This window comes from Pteronotus mesoamericanus, unplaced genomic scaffold (assembly GCF_021234165.1).
Source record: "Pteronotus mesoamericanus isolate MK-2021 breed Mesoamerican mustached bat unplaced genomic scaffold, CSHL_Meso_final scaffold_371, whole genome shotgun sequence".
NCBI classification, from domain to species: domain Eukaryota; kingdom Metazoa; phylum Chordata; class Mammalia; order Chiroptera; family Mormoopidae; genus Pteronotus; species Pteronotus mesoamericanus.
Window position 1 is genome coordinate 1,781,178 of NW_026555314.1, and position 15,688 is coordinate 1,796,865.

The 15,688-nt window shown below is 39.7% G+C and overlaps 1 protein-coding gene across 1 annotated transcript in view; it reads right to left on the minus strand.

The window, feature by feature from the left end:
* PI4KA (phosphatidylinositol 4-kinase alpha) overlaps positions 1-15,688 on the minus strand; it is a 99,088-nt gene that overhangs the window by 75,041 nt on the left and 8,359 nt on the right. Inside the window, exons 2-7 of the mRNA XM_054592734.1 lie at positions 8,947-9,063; positions 6,676-6,769; positions 5,270-5,358; positions 3,210-3,282; positions 2,306-2,565; positions 1,717-1,783 (exon numbers count right to left, since the gene is read on the minus strand). Coding sequence (XP_054448709.1) covers positions 1,717-1,783; positions 2,306-2,565; positions 3,210-3,282; positions 5,270-5,358; positions 6,676-6,769; positions 8,947-9,063 — 700 coding nt within the window. The remainder of the gene's footprint in view (positions 1-1,716; positions 1,784-2,305; positions 2,566-3,209; positions 3,283-5,269; positions 5,359-6,675; positions 6,770-8,946; positions 9,064-15,688) is intronic.

Consider the following 15,688-nt stretch of genomic DNA (forward strand, 5'->3'; position numbering starts at 1 on the left):
TTCACTATATGTATTAAATCATGCGCACCTTAAGTACCAGTATATGCAAGTATATTTTTAAAATAATAATAATAAAAGAAGGTAAGACATTTGTGATCAAAGGCCATCTCCCAGATAGAGCCCATGACATAAGGATGAAGTCCTGTGTGGGTGAGCCAGTGTGCGGTGGGCACAGATGAAGGCAGAAGACGGAAACTGCAGGGACCAAGGTCTAAGATTTGGGATTTATGTGGGGAGCTGTCACTGAAAGTTTTGTAGCAGGAAATAACACCCTCCCTCTCTGGGCTGGTCCAGATTTCCCCCTAACACTGGGCCAATGTTGTCCTTCTGGTGCTTTGTACCCACCAGCTGTGCTTTTAAAAACTAATTCTTAAAGAGAATTCTTACAGCACTGTGGAAGACCTGGAAAGAGAGAAGGGGAGACTGACTGTAAGAAAAATCTGAGTGAAACAGGAGGCACAGGAAGAAAAAGGGAAGGGGCAGTGGTTTCCTGCCTGTCTCTTTGACAATGAGGAACACTTCCGGGAGGGAAGAAAGTGCCCAGCTCACCCCTGCAGGACAGCAGTGCTCAGTCTGTATCCGCTAAGTGAAGCTCAGCGGGCCCACACAAGGGTTTGCCCCAATCCCAGGCACTCACTGGAAGTGCTTAAAGGAAGGAAGCCCCACTGGGAAGGGGAGCCTGAGCACAGGCAGCAATTTACCAAGGAATCAGAAGCCTTCAAGGGTACCTCATGGCTGTCCTCAGATGCCCTGAGGGCATACTGGTGGCAAAGGGGCTGTGTAAAGTCTGAGGGATATATTCTAGGACAAGTGGCTCTCTCTGAGGTGGGATTTTGAGTAAGCAAACTTGGCCTTTATATTTTAACATATACAAAGGCTGTAACATGTTTTCTCACATATCAAAGAAATAGAGTATGCAAAGTTGCCCACATTTATTTGAGTTCGGATACTCCCCTTTTTTTAATCCTCGCCTGAGGATATTTTTATTGATTTTATAGAGAGGAATGGGGAGAGAGAGAGAGAAACATCGAAGTGAGAGAGTAATACCAATCGGTATTGTCTCCCATAAACACTCCGACTGGGAATCGAACCCAAAACCTATGTATGTACCCTGAACAGGAATCAAACCTGCAATCTTTAGGTGCATAGGACAACACTCCAACCACCTGAGCCACCCAACCAGGGCACCCCCTCTTTAAAAAAATTCCCTCACATCTTTCAAGATCCTCTTGAGAAATGTTCTTTAGCAATTAGCATCATCCAAAAATGGAATAGACGGCATTGTGAGCCATGGAATCAGGTTTCCCATCTCCTGTTACTTAATCAGAGACTTCCTTCCCTCAAGGATAAGTTGAAGACAATTTTAACAGGTGTCTGACACTGCACCGGGCTTTCCTATGAATCAAATTTAATAAATTCTGTGAAAGTGCTTGGTAAACAACTGAAAACCAGAGCTTCTGTAAGTTAACATACTAAAATTGTGACCATAAGCACACAGGGGTCTATATATTATTTTCCGCACTTTTCTTTATGTTTAAAATATTTTAAAATTACATTCTAAGAAATTTAAAAGAAAATACTCTAAGTGCTTTCCAAAAGTGTGACATGCTAGATGCATGACAGCAGAGCACTACTATTACCGTCCCTGACATCATAAGAAGTAGCCACTATGAACCTGCTACCCGAGTGCTAGGCCAACATGAAGGTGAAACCCACCTTCAAAGTAGTGAAAGGCAGTTCCTCCCGGGGAGCTGGGAGGGGGCATCCCACGTTCCGGGCTGACCTGAAACACACAACCATACTTACAGATCACAAAAGGCCAGTCAAACCTCATCAGATTTGCCTTAGATAAGGTTCTTTTTTCTACCGCAATAGTTGTACTTCACACTGAAGTTCAAGACTCACCTCCTCCCTGAAGCCCACTAGACCTACTATATACCAAACCGCTAAATTCTTCCTCTCTAGACATACATTTTATACTTGATTACTAAGCAGAAATTAGTTTCATGTTTCACATCTATCTTTTTTTCCCACGAATCTATTATATACTTCTTAAGGGCACCACAACTGTCTCCCACTCAGAATAGATTTTTGGAACCTAATTGCTAGGAAACAAATACTTCATGACTAGGAGATGAAATCAAACTACAAAAAGAACAAGGGAAGTTTTTATATTGAAGAGAATCCTAGTGAGAACATTTTGTTTTCTAACTTTCCTCAAGCAACACAAAAGTGGGATCTTCCTCATATGAACACTTAAACAAGACCTCTCTCTCCTGCTCTCCTCCCAGGAGTGCAGCCCCACCTGAGAGATGCTGGACACACTGCTGGTCTTCCTCTTCAGGGTACCCTCCTGACACACAGTCAGCAAATTGCTGGGGAGGATGGAGCGAAAGTCATTGAAGGAACGCCTCCGAACGCCTTCCAGCTCTTCCGGGACTCGGAGGGAATGAGGGGGGACTTTGGGAAAGAGTTTCGAGAGCAGAGACTCTTCCATGTTGCTGTAACGCCCAAACGCTCGTGAGATTCCGATCAGACATGGGATCGCATATTTGCAAAGGTATTCTAGGAGACAAAAAAAGAATGTTCCGATACCAAAGTTACCCATGACAGAACCATACTACACCAACTTGTAACACTGGCTCAAGTATCACAACCCACCCACCAATAAATATGAAGGGTCAGAATAAGCCACAGTAACAGGGTCAACCCAAAGGGCTGACCAATGATATTTTCAATCTGGCATTAACAATAGTTTCAGACTATGTCTGTGTCATATACAGTTGCCTTCTCTGGGAGGTCTTGGTCTATTCATGGCATACCCAAATCAATTATACAGCTAAGTCATGTTATCAGGCACCTTTATTATACTTAAACAATATATTTATTGCTCCCAGGATCATATGTTAGCCTTATCCTAGAGGAAAAATGACCTTTGGAAATAAGACATGCTACAGGTGAAGAAACTAGACCTGGAAGGATGAGGTGACTTGGCCAAGGTCACTCAGCATTTTCAGGTGGCAGAGCTGTGCTCATGGCCCTCATGTGACCTCTTAGCTAACACGCAACAAAGACAACTAATATAGAAAGGTTTTCATCCATGATGCACATAGGGTGGTAAAGAACAGAAAAGAAGACTAAGGAAGAGCAAGGAAAAAAATAATCACAAAACCTTTTTTTTTTTTTAAAGTCTTGATCTATAATCATACCTTTTTCTTGAATCTCCAAGGCCTGGCACATTCCCAAAAGGACATGCAACACCTGCAAAAGTGCCTCTAGAATCTGTAATAGCCAAGAAAATAGCAAACTTATAAACAAAATCAGAAAAATACCACAAAATTAATCCAGAATCAGAAGGAGCATCAGACATTATCTTGTCCAACATCCTATCTGATACATAACTCCCCACAAGAAAGCTCTGCTGAGGGGCCAATCAGCTGACCTTCCAAGGACAGAAACCCTCCCTCTCTGGGCTGGTCCAGATTTCCCTGGTCTAACACTGGGCCAATGTTGTCCTCCTGGTGCTTTGTACCCACCAGCTGAAGGGGACTGCTTCTTCCTCCATATTCTGCAAGCAGGCGATAGGCCCCAGAAACCCCCTCTTATGGCTAAATACCTCTACTTCTTTCCATCCATTCTTTATGATTACAAATCTACTTCTTTCCATCCATTCCTTATGATTACAAGTCCCTTATGATGCTTATTGCTGGCTTGTTTTACTATCGTCCACTGTTTCAGAGCTCTCCAATTGTAGTGCTCAGTATAAAATTCTTTAATATTCCAGGGATGCTGGGACTTACTGTGTAATCACCAAACTCAACACAGATACTAGACTTTCATGTATGTGTCATTAGCTTTCTGGCAGCTCCTTTACACTGCTGGCTCAATGAGCTCACAGATAAACAGAATACTTAAATTTTTACACACATGTTGCTCCCGAGCTATGCCACCCTACTTATGTAATTGGTATTTTTTGCCTGTCACTCTGATCCCTACAAAGCTCAGGGTATTAACTTTAGTTCATAATACTGGTTTTTGTTCATTATTGGAGCTGTGTTTTCTACAAATGAGGTTAACTTGCTTAACTGGTTCATTTTGCTTCAACAGTTAGGGGCAGGCTACTGGAGGCTTCTGCTGGACTGGCACCTCACCAGTCACCCTTTGCAGTGGTCCTTTGGGCAGTTCCTTATGAATTGTTTTGGTGCTCGGCCCATATTCCAGGACGTCAGGACAGGGTATGTCCAATGCCTTGATGAAGATCAGCAAGACTATGTCCACCTCACTTTCCTCTACTACCAGTCTTAGAAGACCCAGGCAAAGGAGAAAATGAGGTTGATTATGAACAAGACATATGACTTGTTCATAATCAAGTCAAATGTCTTAATTTTGCTAATATTAAATAATGCTGGCTAGACTATGAAGTCTTGAAAAGAAGTATTTTCTCCAGTTCATACCTTAATGTCATTGTTTTCAGTGTTAACCTGTTTTGATATTATTTAAGAAAAGCCCTTTACTTACAGCCTATTAACTTTTTAATAATATGTAATTCTAACATATCTAGTTATCTCTTTAACCAACCTACAAATAAAGAACTTAAACTAAGGAAGAAAATTTAAGAAGAATGTAATGGCAGAAATGCTGACAATAGAATTTACAGCTTAATATCAGTAAAAGAGATTTTTGAAATTAAATAACAGATACAAAAACTCAAAAAGCTTAGTTAGCTGGGAACATTTAGCATAAAGACAAGCAACCAGGCACTCCTTGGCAGGACCAGCATATAAAGATTGATTTTCAAAATAATAAGTCTGATTAAGAAAAAGTCTAAAGATTACAGTCATATCCTATGTTTTAAAAAGTATGAAAGACATTTAAGTAACATTTACAATAAAATAAACTAAAACCAAAAATATCTGAGCACTTAAAGGGTTAGCTTCAATTACCTAGAAAATTCTCTTCTATGAAAAACTTTAATACCGAACGTAGAGTCACGAAAGAATAAGCTCCCTCTGCCTTTTCCTGCCTACCTCACAGGACTATTTTGGAAAGCTGAATGAGATCAGACACACGAGATCAGCGGGTAACCTAAAAAGTACTGTAAGCAAGTATTAAACATTTCTTAGGTATGCTGTTAAACAGGATGAACTAAATCAACATAAACAATCCAACCACTTTAAATTTGGTTTTTTTGTTTTTATTTTATTCTTGTCATCACTTTGGGACTCTTTCTGATCTTATAGAAACGCACAATAATTCACCACACACTCACCTCATCTCTAAGTGAAGGGTCCCTGTAAGCCACATCAGACAGCAAGGTTACCAAGCAGAAGCTGAAGCTCTCTGCAACTGGGAGGGCACCTGGAATCCATAAAGACACAAATCAGATCATCACAAATGAGACACTGGGCCACACCTACTGGTCACCCAATTCAGTATGTTCCTTTTCTCTCATGGCCTGCCTAGGGACCAGTTTAAAGTAGTGGCTGCTCTCACTGAAATGAATCTCAGAAGAACAGTTATGGGCCCAACATGTTTGCTGCGAATACCCTGATCTTTCTTTTAATAAAATGTTTTGGTTCGATAAATGTAAATGTTTCCTGAGTCTGTTTACACTTTGAGATTATATAATAGCCTCTCAACATGATAAATTCCATTTTTTATTCCTGACCCAAAGAAAAGCAAGAAATCAATCTTGATAAGTGTATGAGAGACAGAATATGGAGGCTACCTGTCAAGTACCTGTTACTACTACTTTAAGCCTAATTAATGCTTGTATTTTCTTTTCTGTATAAAACAGAAAATGGAGACAAATCTTTTTTTGTCTCCATTTTTGACAAATGGAGAAAATCTTTTTTTTTAACTTACTGATTTTAGAGAGAGAGAGGAAAAAAAGAGCTAGAGAAACACTGATTTGTTGTTTCACTTATTTATGCATTCACTGGTTGATTCTTGTATGTGCCCTGACTGGGGATTGAACCAGCAACACTGGTATATCAGGGTGATGTTACCAACTAAACTACCCAGCCAAGGTAATGGAGAAAGTGTTAATAAGAACTTCCAAAGACTTGTTCTATTTCTCACAGGTTTTTAAGCCCGTCCACTACTGAGCCTCCTAGCAGGGAAGTTCTCAGAAGCGTGGCCTCAAAGTCAGGAAAGGAGCACTATACCTAAATGACCAAAAGCTAAGTAGCACTTCTATCAAGTGCACCTTCAAAATGTCAGAACCTCTGCTGTGTAGGTCCAATCACTATTACATATATAATCAATTTTGAATACTAAATATTTAATCAAGGACATAGAGTCACCCCTTTTTATGACCACATGCATAATACGTGGCAGAAGATTGTACATTTCTACTTCTGCATTTATTTTAAGATGCAGTTCTAGGTCATTCTCAGACTTGACTGTGTATCAGAATCACATGGAAGTCTTGTTAAAATGCAGCCTGAGTGCTTCCTGGCCCTAGTTTCTTTTCTTTTCTTTCTTTTTTTTTTTTTGTATTTTATTAAGAGTTGACTTGAGCCAATCTGACGAATATGCTAGGGGGAAGATCTCAAATGCTCCCCAACCCTAGCAACCTAATTGATGTGTTAGTATAATTAAACACTTAATTCTTACAAATAATGAACATATATATTCTTCCTTGCATTCGGGGAAAACATTATACAAAATTACCTCTGCCTTTCCGAGCTGTGCTTTCTTCTACCCAATACACTTTTGGAAGACCTTTAAGAAGTCGAAGAAGGTAAGGAACCACAGAATCTTTGTGCTAATAAATAAATAAATAAATAAATAAATAAAAAAGACTGTATTTCATTAAATATGTAACTGGTAGTTTTTAGCATAGATTGAACCCAAAGCAAAGTACATCCACACCCTAATCACCCCCAAGATGAACATTCACATGGTGTAGCACCCTTCTGCTTTTCCATCAGTCTAACTGCCTAAGGCAAATGCTAGGAGACCTGCTCTGCTGGAGCTGACTGCCCAGCCTGGCTCTGGCCTCTTATAGGGGGCAGGGCCCCAGTGAGGGCCTCTCCAGAAGAAAGTATGTGTGTGCACACGCACTCAAAACTGCCCTCCCTAAAAGGTATTCAGATTGCCCCCAAACCCTTCAGTGGACCCCAGGATCATATTCTCTGGAGGGAAGCTCACAGCCACATGCTTCCAAACTTGGTGATGCTTCTGTTGTTCATGGCCCTTACTTGTTTTATTTGTTTTTGTTTTGTTTTTATATTCTGCTTCACATTTCCTTTGGCTTTTCTTGAATTAAACATTAGACTTTATAGCCATCATTAGCCAATGAAAATTTACTTTCTTCTAGTTTCCAAACTAGCCAATCAGCATATAACTTCATCACCTTCCATTATTGGCTCTTTTGGTTGTTTCCCTATTTATAGGTGCTCCACTTAAAAATTAGGTAAGTGTGCTGCAAAGAAGGGGAATACTATTTGATGTTCTGAAATACTGAAAACACATGTGGTGGTTTTGAATACACAGCTGCAAGTTCTGTGACACTTCCCCACTGAAAGGTGGAGTTGAATTCACCTCTCCTGGAAAATGGGCTGCCTTAGAGACTTGCTTCTCGTGGATCTAGAGGGTCGAACACATGAGACTGCCTTCCCAGGCCAGGTTAGAAAACGCAGTGCAGCTTTGACCTGGCTCTTTCTCAGAACATTCGTCCTTGGAACCCAGACACCGCAGTGTGACACAGTGACATAGCTCAGGTCACAAGGAGAGACCATGTATATAGAGGGGACCTGACCAAAAGTTCCAGCCAGGATTAACCCCCAGATATGACACGGATGAGCCTTCAGGTGATTCCAGACCCCAGCCTTCAAGCCATCCCAGGTGATGCCAAATGGAGCAGAAACAGAGGCTCTTCTGAGCTCTGCCTAAATTGCAGATTCATGAGGAGAAAAAGTATTATATTAAGTGACCGAATTTTAAGACAGTTTGTTATACCACAACTGATAACCAAACAGAGAGCTTTCTTTAGTTAAAATAAGACAATTTCTCCTCTAAATGTTAGAAAGGAGCTAACTAAAACTTCTATCCAGGACCCTAGTATACTAATAGGCCAGAACTCTAAAGGGCCCTGCAAGGCAGTTACAAAATAGTCACAGAGACATAAAGTACAGCATAGGGAATATAGTCACTAATATTGTAAGAACTATGTATTGTGCCAGGTGGGTACTTGAATCATCGGGTCACTTTATAAATTATATAACTGTCTAACTGCTATGGTGTACACTTGACATTAATATAAAATAATATATTCAATGTCAACTGTAATTAAAAATAAAATTAAAAAATACATATACATAATAGAAAATATATGTGATAAAGAATTCACTTTTTGAATTAAAATATTTTATATCCAAAATGCATAATAAAAGTGTAAGATTAAACATATTATTTTAATCTTTAAAAAATGAAAGGCACATTAATATGTACTCTATAACTCAATTTATATCTATCACAATTTTGAAAAAGATAGTATTATATGAAAATTATCTCAAAGAATATTGTTCTTTTGGAAGGAAAAATAGTGGTTACTTTGAGTCTGATTAATGAACATTTTACCTGAGACTGAAAAATCAAGTCTACTCTGGAGGACACACAATTACTTCACAAAACATTTTAACTAACTTTATAGCAGACAAACAAGCAAACAAAACATCCTAACTTTTAACAACATAATTTATTCACACAGTTCCAAAAACAAAATTTCATAAGATATACATTAAAATATCTCATTCCCTAAAAAAAGTCCCATTCCACCTCTTCCACCTACTCTGTCCCGCCTACCACTAACCACTTTTATTAGGTTTGTATGCATTCTTCTAGTTCTGTTTTAGGTCAACATAAGCAGGTATAAATTTACATTCTAATTACATCTCCCTTTTATACTGCAGAAACACTTTCAATTTAGTAAAGACTTACCTGAAGATCAGATTCAACAAGAAAAATGCCCAATGCAATCACCGCATCTCTCCGCCTTTCATCTAATTGGAAGATCCCATGAAAATCTACCGGGCACATACAAAGCAGCTTTTGGACCTAGAAAATGAGACCAAAAAACCCACAGGTTAAAAAATAATCAACTCACATTCAGAATAAACCAATTCCACAAAACGCAAGTGAATCTATATAACCAATGTCAGTTTTTCCAATTTAAAGATCATAAAGAGAACATCTCTAACTTCTGAAATTACCACATACACTCCCTCAGAACACACACATTCTGAGGAATCTGAGAAGAGGGTTACAATGATGTATACAGAGAGGAAGTAAATAAAGCACAATAGCTAATAGCTAACACCTACACTTTGGTGTCAGGAGAGCGCACAGATGCCACTACACAAGGTGCCTATAAGCAGATTATGCAATCCTACCTACGGACAGTGCCTCCCCTTAAGGCTCTTTAAAAATCAAATGTGTGTAAAGCACTTAAGACTGTGCACAGCACAGAGTAAGTGCTCAATAAACAATATCTATTATTACTGGATATGCCATAGTAGTGGCTAACAGAGGGCAAGCAGGCAATGAATCAGTAATGGAAAAATTAAGAGTCATCTTCAAAACAAACCAAGAGCAAATATCTGTCATAAAGGATTTCCTATAAATAGGAAAAAAGATGATCTCATTCTTGAAAATCTCAGCCACAAGAAGCTCTTGAACAGAGCATTAACAAACACCAGGGGGCCCTAACCTTGCTGTTCAGGGTGTAAACCCAATTATTCACTATCATTAGCATTGATATGGACCTGATGGGATGTTTTAATGGCTAAGGAAAGCATAGTGTTTGACATTTGCCCTGAAAATGCATCAATCAATTTCCATTGTAATTTTTAGAGAGAAAGCAAATTGCTTTTGTTTGACTGAATTTTAAAAGCCCAAATACAAAAGGATGACACAGGCCTGAAAGAAAAGCACCTTCTAACTTGAAGAGAGCCAACCCTCTGTCCTAGCAACGTTCCTTCCAGGAATGATTGTATAGAAATAATTAGAAACTTGGGCAAAGGTTATGTAAAATACTTTCATCACAGTGTTGTAAATAGTAAGTGAAAATCAGAAATAATCTACTTAACATTAGGCAACTAAATGATTCAACCAACTGATGGAATATTAGGTTGAATCCCATGAAATAACTCATACTCAACCATTTTGAGCTACAAAAAACAATGCTTTCATAAAATTTAACCTAATATTACAGACATTAGGAATAGCATTTTTCTAAAAATAAGCAATGACAGAACAAGGCTCTAAATGTTCTATAAAGCTACAAGAAGAATGATCTGGATTACCGTATACAGAAAAAAAACTGTAAGAAAATATAATAAAATGCTAATAGTTTTGAGAGGCAAGATGACCAGTGGTTTTACATTTCTTCTTTGTGTTTTTTCATATTTGCCAAAATATGTTCTAGGGGAAAATATTAGTTATGTAAACAAGATAAACATCCAATAAGTTAAAATAAAAAACATGTATCTATGGGGGGAGGTGAAATCCATGTGTTTTTTTTTTTATTAAATGCTTAAGCAAAAGAGCATAAAGTAGTAAGAGAGGAAGAGAAATGTTAAATCCCCACTTTTCTTCAGTGTCCTTTCACAAGGAGAATGAATGTGCTTCACAACCAAAGGGAAAAATGAAATACAAGACAGACCTGCAGACCAACTACAATAAAGCAATCATTTCAGAGGCTCCAGTTACTTCCAATGAGGAATCACGTTTCTTGACAGGAAAAAAGTCTCTCAAGAAACATCCCTGTAAATGAGAGATGGAAAGAAGTTGGATTTCTATCAAAATGAGTCAGTGTGATGCAAATAATGTTGATTAATGAATCAACAGGTAACCAGAGAGGAGTATGGGGCCCTGTCAAAGTCCCTGCACCTTGCCCTGTCCTGTGCGACACTTAATCAAAACCTGCTTGAACACACAGACGACATACGCTGCCTCAGTCCTGGGAGGTAAAACTAATGTGCTAGAAGACAGAATGGAGGCTCAGAAACTCAGCAAAACTGGCACAATCTCACCTTTAAATATGGAAACGATGTAACCATACCAAAAAGGTAACCTGTTGATATCCCCGTAGGACACGCATATATGACACTTAAAATTTTAAATATTTTTGCTCTCAGCTCCTTTCTCTGTCCCTAGCAAATGCTTTGGTGGCAGGGTAAGGACTGTTTTGTTTTCCTGCTGCATATAAATAAATCTAATCTTGGCAATTTTTAGGGCAGTGAATTGCACATGGACTTTGGAGTTAGACCCAGAGTCACATCCTGGCTCTGGCACAGCCCACTTGGGTGACATGCTGATCCTCAGCTTTCCTGTCTATCTAGCAGTCCTTGTGAAGCTAGATAAGACCTGAAATCAGGACTCAATTCATAGTACACGATAAGCACCGTCCATGCTACTGCTTTTCAATAATGCTCTTTAAATGGCTTATTAAGAGCTAATGAAGTCAATATACCTTTAACTCACTGTTTACTGGGCACCTATTTTGTCGGAAATACTGCCTTGGGAACTGTGGATGCAGAGTAAGCCAGGCAGACTGGAGTCTCATTCTACACCTGAACAGACAAACCAGGTAAATCTCAGATGAGACAGGGTAAAAACAAATACAAATTTAAAATAAGAAGCTTAATTCTCCCTGGTGAAATAAAGGAAGCCATTTCCCTTTCCTTTTCCTTTGTTCATTTACACTGAAAACTCACCATTGTACTTTCTGGAAATGTACATAAATCTTTTCGAAGACTAGATTGGCCATTTGTAAGCTTTATGACCTAGGAATGTCTTTCTCAAGGACCTGGCAGCTATTTTCGGAACGTAAATATCAAGGGAGATAGCACACCTATCTCCCAGTTTCTGTGGGAGGGTAGGAGTCTAGCTTCAGTAGGCTCCTCGCTCCAAGTTCTGAAACAACCTCCTGTCATAAAGATAGAAGTTTGTTTTTCCTCTAACTTAAGCCAATTAGCTAACATAGGTGGTAACTCCAATTACAAGGTAAATGAACTACGTGTGACAAACGGTGCTGTCAAGTCTTACCTGAGAACTAGTCACGGTTTACTTTGAAAACATGTATGGGACGAATTGTATCTGCCTGGGTATGTATAAGGGTGAGATTTCTTTCAGCTTTTGCAATCTCTTAGAATGGATTGTCTGTGATGCATATCATGTTCTGGTTTAATGCTTATTCTGTAATAATAGTGCTTTCTTCCTCTACAACCTTTGTGGAAAGCATTTCTGGGTTGAGAGATTTTGTTTCTAATTTTCTTTCCCCAACAACAGGGCCTGCAGGACTACTATCAATGGGCTGATCAGGGAGGGCCTCTTTAAGAAGGTGCCCATTGTATTGGAGCCAATTAAGAAACCAGCCAGGACAAGTCAGGAAAGAACATTCTGGCAGAGTCCCCTGGGGTGGCAGCACTGTGGGAAAGGGAGAGCAGAGATGCCCAGAAGGCCAAGTGCAAGCAGAGTCAACCCCATAGAGCCCCACAGGCCAGGTTGGGAGCCTGGATTGTACTCTAATAGCAATGGGAAGCCACAGCCACTGAGGCACACACAGAAGCCTTAACTACTCAAGTTAAGAATTGAGGTTTAGAAAAATCCTGCTTGCTACAAGAAGAATGGATTTTGGAGGACAAGGGTGAAGGCAGAGAGATGGGCCAACAGTCCTACAGTAAGTAGTCCAGACAGAGAAGGGAGTGACCAGAACAAGCAAAGACAGAAACTGACCAGCTTAAGAAATGCTTCAGAGGAAGAGTTTACAGACTTGATGATGGACGACATATAGAAGTGGGGGAAAGATTATTTTAGTTGCCTCTTTGTCACACTAAAAAGTACCCAAAGACAGACATCCAGGACATGTGAGGTCTAGAAACATTCCATACAAGGAGCAGTCAAAGGAATTTTTAGCCTGGAGACGATCAGGCTTCAAGTAAACACAATTTCAGTCTTCAGGTATTTGAAGGACTCCAATAACATCATAACAGCAGCTGCCCTACTGTTAATGTTACAGTTATTAGAACATCTGCCTGCCTGCACACTAACCTGTAAGTTCCTCGAGGGCAAAAATCATCTCTTATCTTTTTGTCTCCATCTCTTCCACTGTGGACATAAATGATAAGTGACACATTCGCTCTTGCCCAGGCTGCAGACCCTGCCTGTCTATTCTTACTTATTGCCCCAAATGCCCTCTGACCAGTGCGGCAGGCTTCCTTCTCAATCCAGACCCTCCTCTATCTAGGGAGCTGCTGCCAGCCCATCCTGGCACTTGTCCCAGAGGGCACAGGCAAATCCTAAGGTCTCCTCCTTTATGGCAAATGTAATAAATAAATTTCTCCTCGCAGGACAGGTGTTCTGGGTTGGGTCTGTTTTTCTGTTTGCTAGTTCTTTTGTTTTTTAGGTATTACACTCTTATCTGGAAACGAATTACTCAGAAGGAGGCAGGTATACGCTCCAGTGATATCCCAGGATAAGTTTTCAGCATCATGAACATGTCTGAACCCTTCTGCCCAAGCAGCTGTCACCATGCCTGGTGGAGATATCTGAAAGGCAGCATACATTTTTACATCCTTGTCTCCTCTGGACTGCCTGGATACCCCTATCTCAAATGCCCAGAAGGGCTCTGGACTACTCTGACTTCAGACCTTCCTTCCCCATCCCCACTCACTTTAAAAATATTTAAACAGAAATCATTTGTGACAATTTAGAAATTACTCTAAAAGCTGGGCACAAAGTTTTAAAATGTGAAGGACGGGTCACCAAAGAACAAATAAGAGATCTACATAACGATTCAGGAATGCAGGAACTGCATTGACGTGGCAGGCAGAATAATCATCCCCAAAAGATACCTGTGTACTAACCCCTCCCCTCCAACCTGTGAATATGTTAACTGACAGAGCAAAAGGAATTTAGCAGATCTGATTAGCTTAAGAACCTTCAAATGGAGAGATTATCTTGGATTATTTGGGTGGGCCCAGTATAATCACAAAGGTCCTTAACAATAGACAAGAGAGGTAGAAAAGAGGTCAGAGTGCCGTGACATGAGGGGTGGCCCCAAGTTGCTGGCTTTGAAGATGAAGGAAAGGGCCATGAACCAGCAACGTGGGACCCTCGAGAAGCTATAAAAGACCCGGAGGCCTGGCCGGCTGCTCCGTTGGTTGGAGTGTCGTCCCATACACCAAGAGGTTGTGGACTCGATCCCCAGTCGGGACCTGTACAAGAGGCAACCCATCAATGTTTCTCTCTCACACTGGTTTTTCTTTTTCTTCTTTCTCTCTCTCTCAAATCAATAAACAAATCCTAGGGTGAGGATCTTTAAAAGAGACATGAGATGGGTTCTCCCTTGAAGTTTCCAGAAAGGTATGCAGCCCTGCCATCACCTTGATTTTAGTCCAGTGAGATTGGTGTTGGGCTTCTAATCTGCAGACTGTAAAACAATAAATTTGTGTTCTAAGCCACTAAATTTGTGGTAATTTGTCACAGCAGCAATAGGAAAATTTACAATTAGTCACAAAGTATTAATCAAAACTTAGAACCTGGTCTGCCTAGCAAGAAAGGTACAAAAATCAGTAATAAGATTACAGGCAATATTTAATCCCTTCTGTATTCTTTTCTGTATTTTCCTTAATGAATCTTGTTAACTTCAGCATCAGAAAAAAAATTTAATAGTAGAAACAACTGTGCCATTGCCACAAATTTTATTTTTGAAAGAGCAGTAATATTTATACTCTTACAGCTCAGAAAGTAAGAGAAAAATGTATAATATTTCAATGAATAAAATCTAGCTAATCCAAGAACAAAGAAGTAACAAAAACAAAGATAATCTAGATCAGATAAGATAAGCAAATGCTTTCCACATACAATGGTCCTACAACTTTTTTTTTTTAAAGATTTTATTTATTTATTTTTAGAGAGGGGGGAAGGGAGAAAGAGAGGGAGAGAAACATCAATGTGTGATGTGCTAGAGAAACATCTACTGCTTATCTCTTGTATGCACCCAACTGGGGACCTGGCCTACAACCCAGTCATGTGCCCAGACCAGGAATCAAACCACAGACCTTTCAGTTTGGGGGTGGAGGGAAGGGGTGGTCAATGCCTAATCCACTAAGCCACACCAGTCAGAGTGGTCCTACAACTTTTTTAATTCCAACATCTTAATATCATAAAATAACTCCTACTTAAGTGTAACTTCTCCAAGAGTCTCCATCTAAGTAAAAATGTTTTTTTTTTTCTTTTTAAAAAAGCAACTGATGCAGCTACTCAGCCCTGACAGAGACATCCACAGCTGCAACAACAGGCACAGCAGAGACTAACGCAGGAACCACCTGAAACAAGAGACTGGGGCACATAAAGCTCAACCTCACAAAAGGGCTCGTGAAAATATTCCACAGTTCTGTATAAATAAAAAACAAATCTATTAAATTACCTCATTAGCACAAAAAAAAAAATCAAGGAAAACATGGAATGTGACATTGAGCTTTACCTGGTATCATTTCGCTAAAGAAACAGAATGCACACAAGTTCAACTACCACCCTGAAATGACATTCACCTGGACCTCAGACCTGAGGACCACTATCAACTCCCAAACATATGCAGGGTCATGGATGAAGGGTTTCAAGAGCTCTAGGAGTCAGCTGCTGAACATCCACTTGTAGGCGGATCATTGTATGTTAT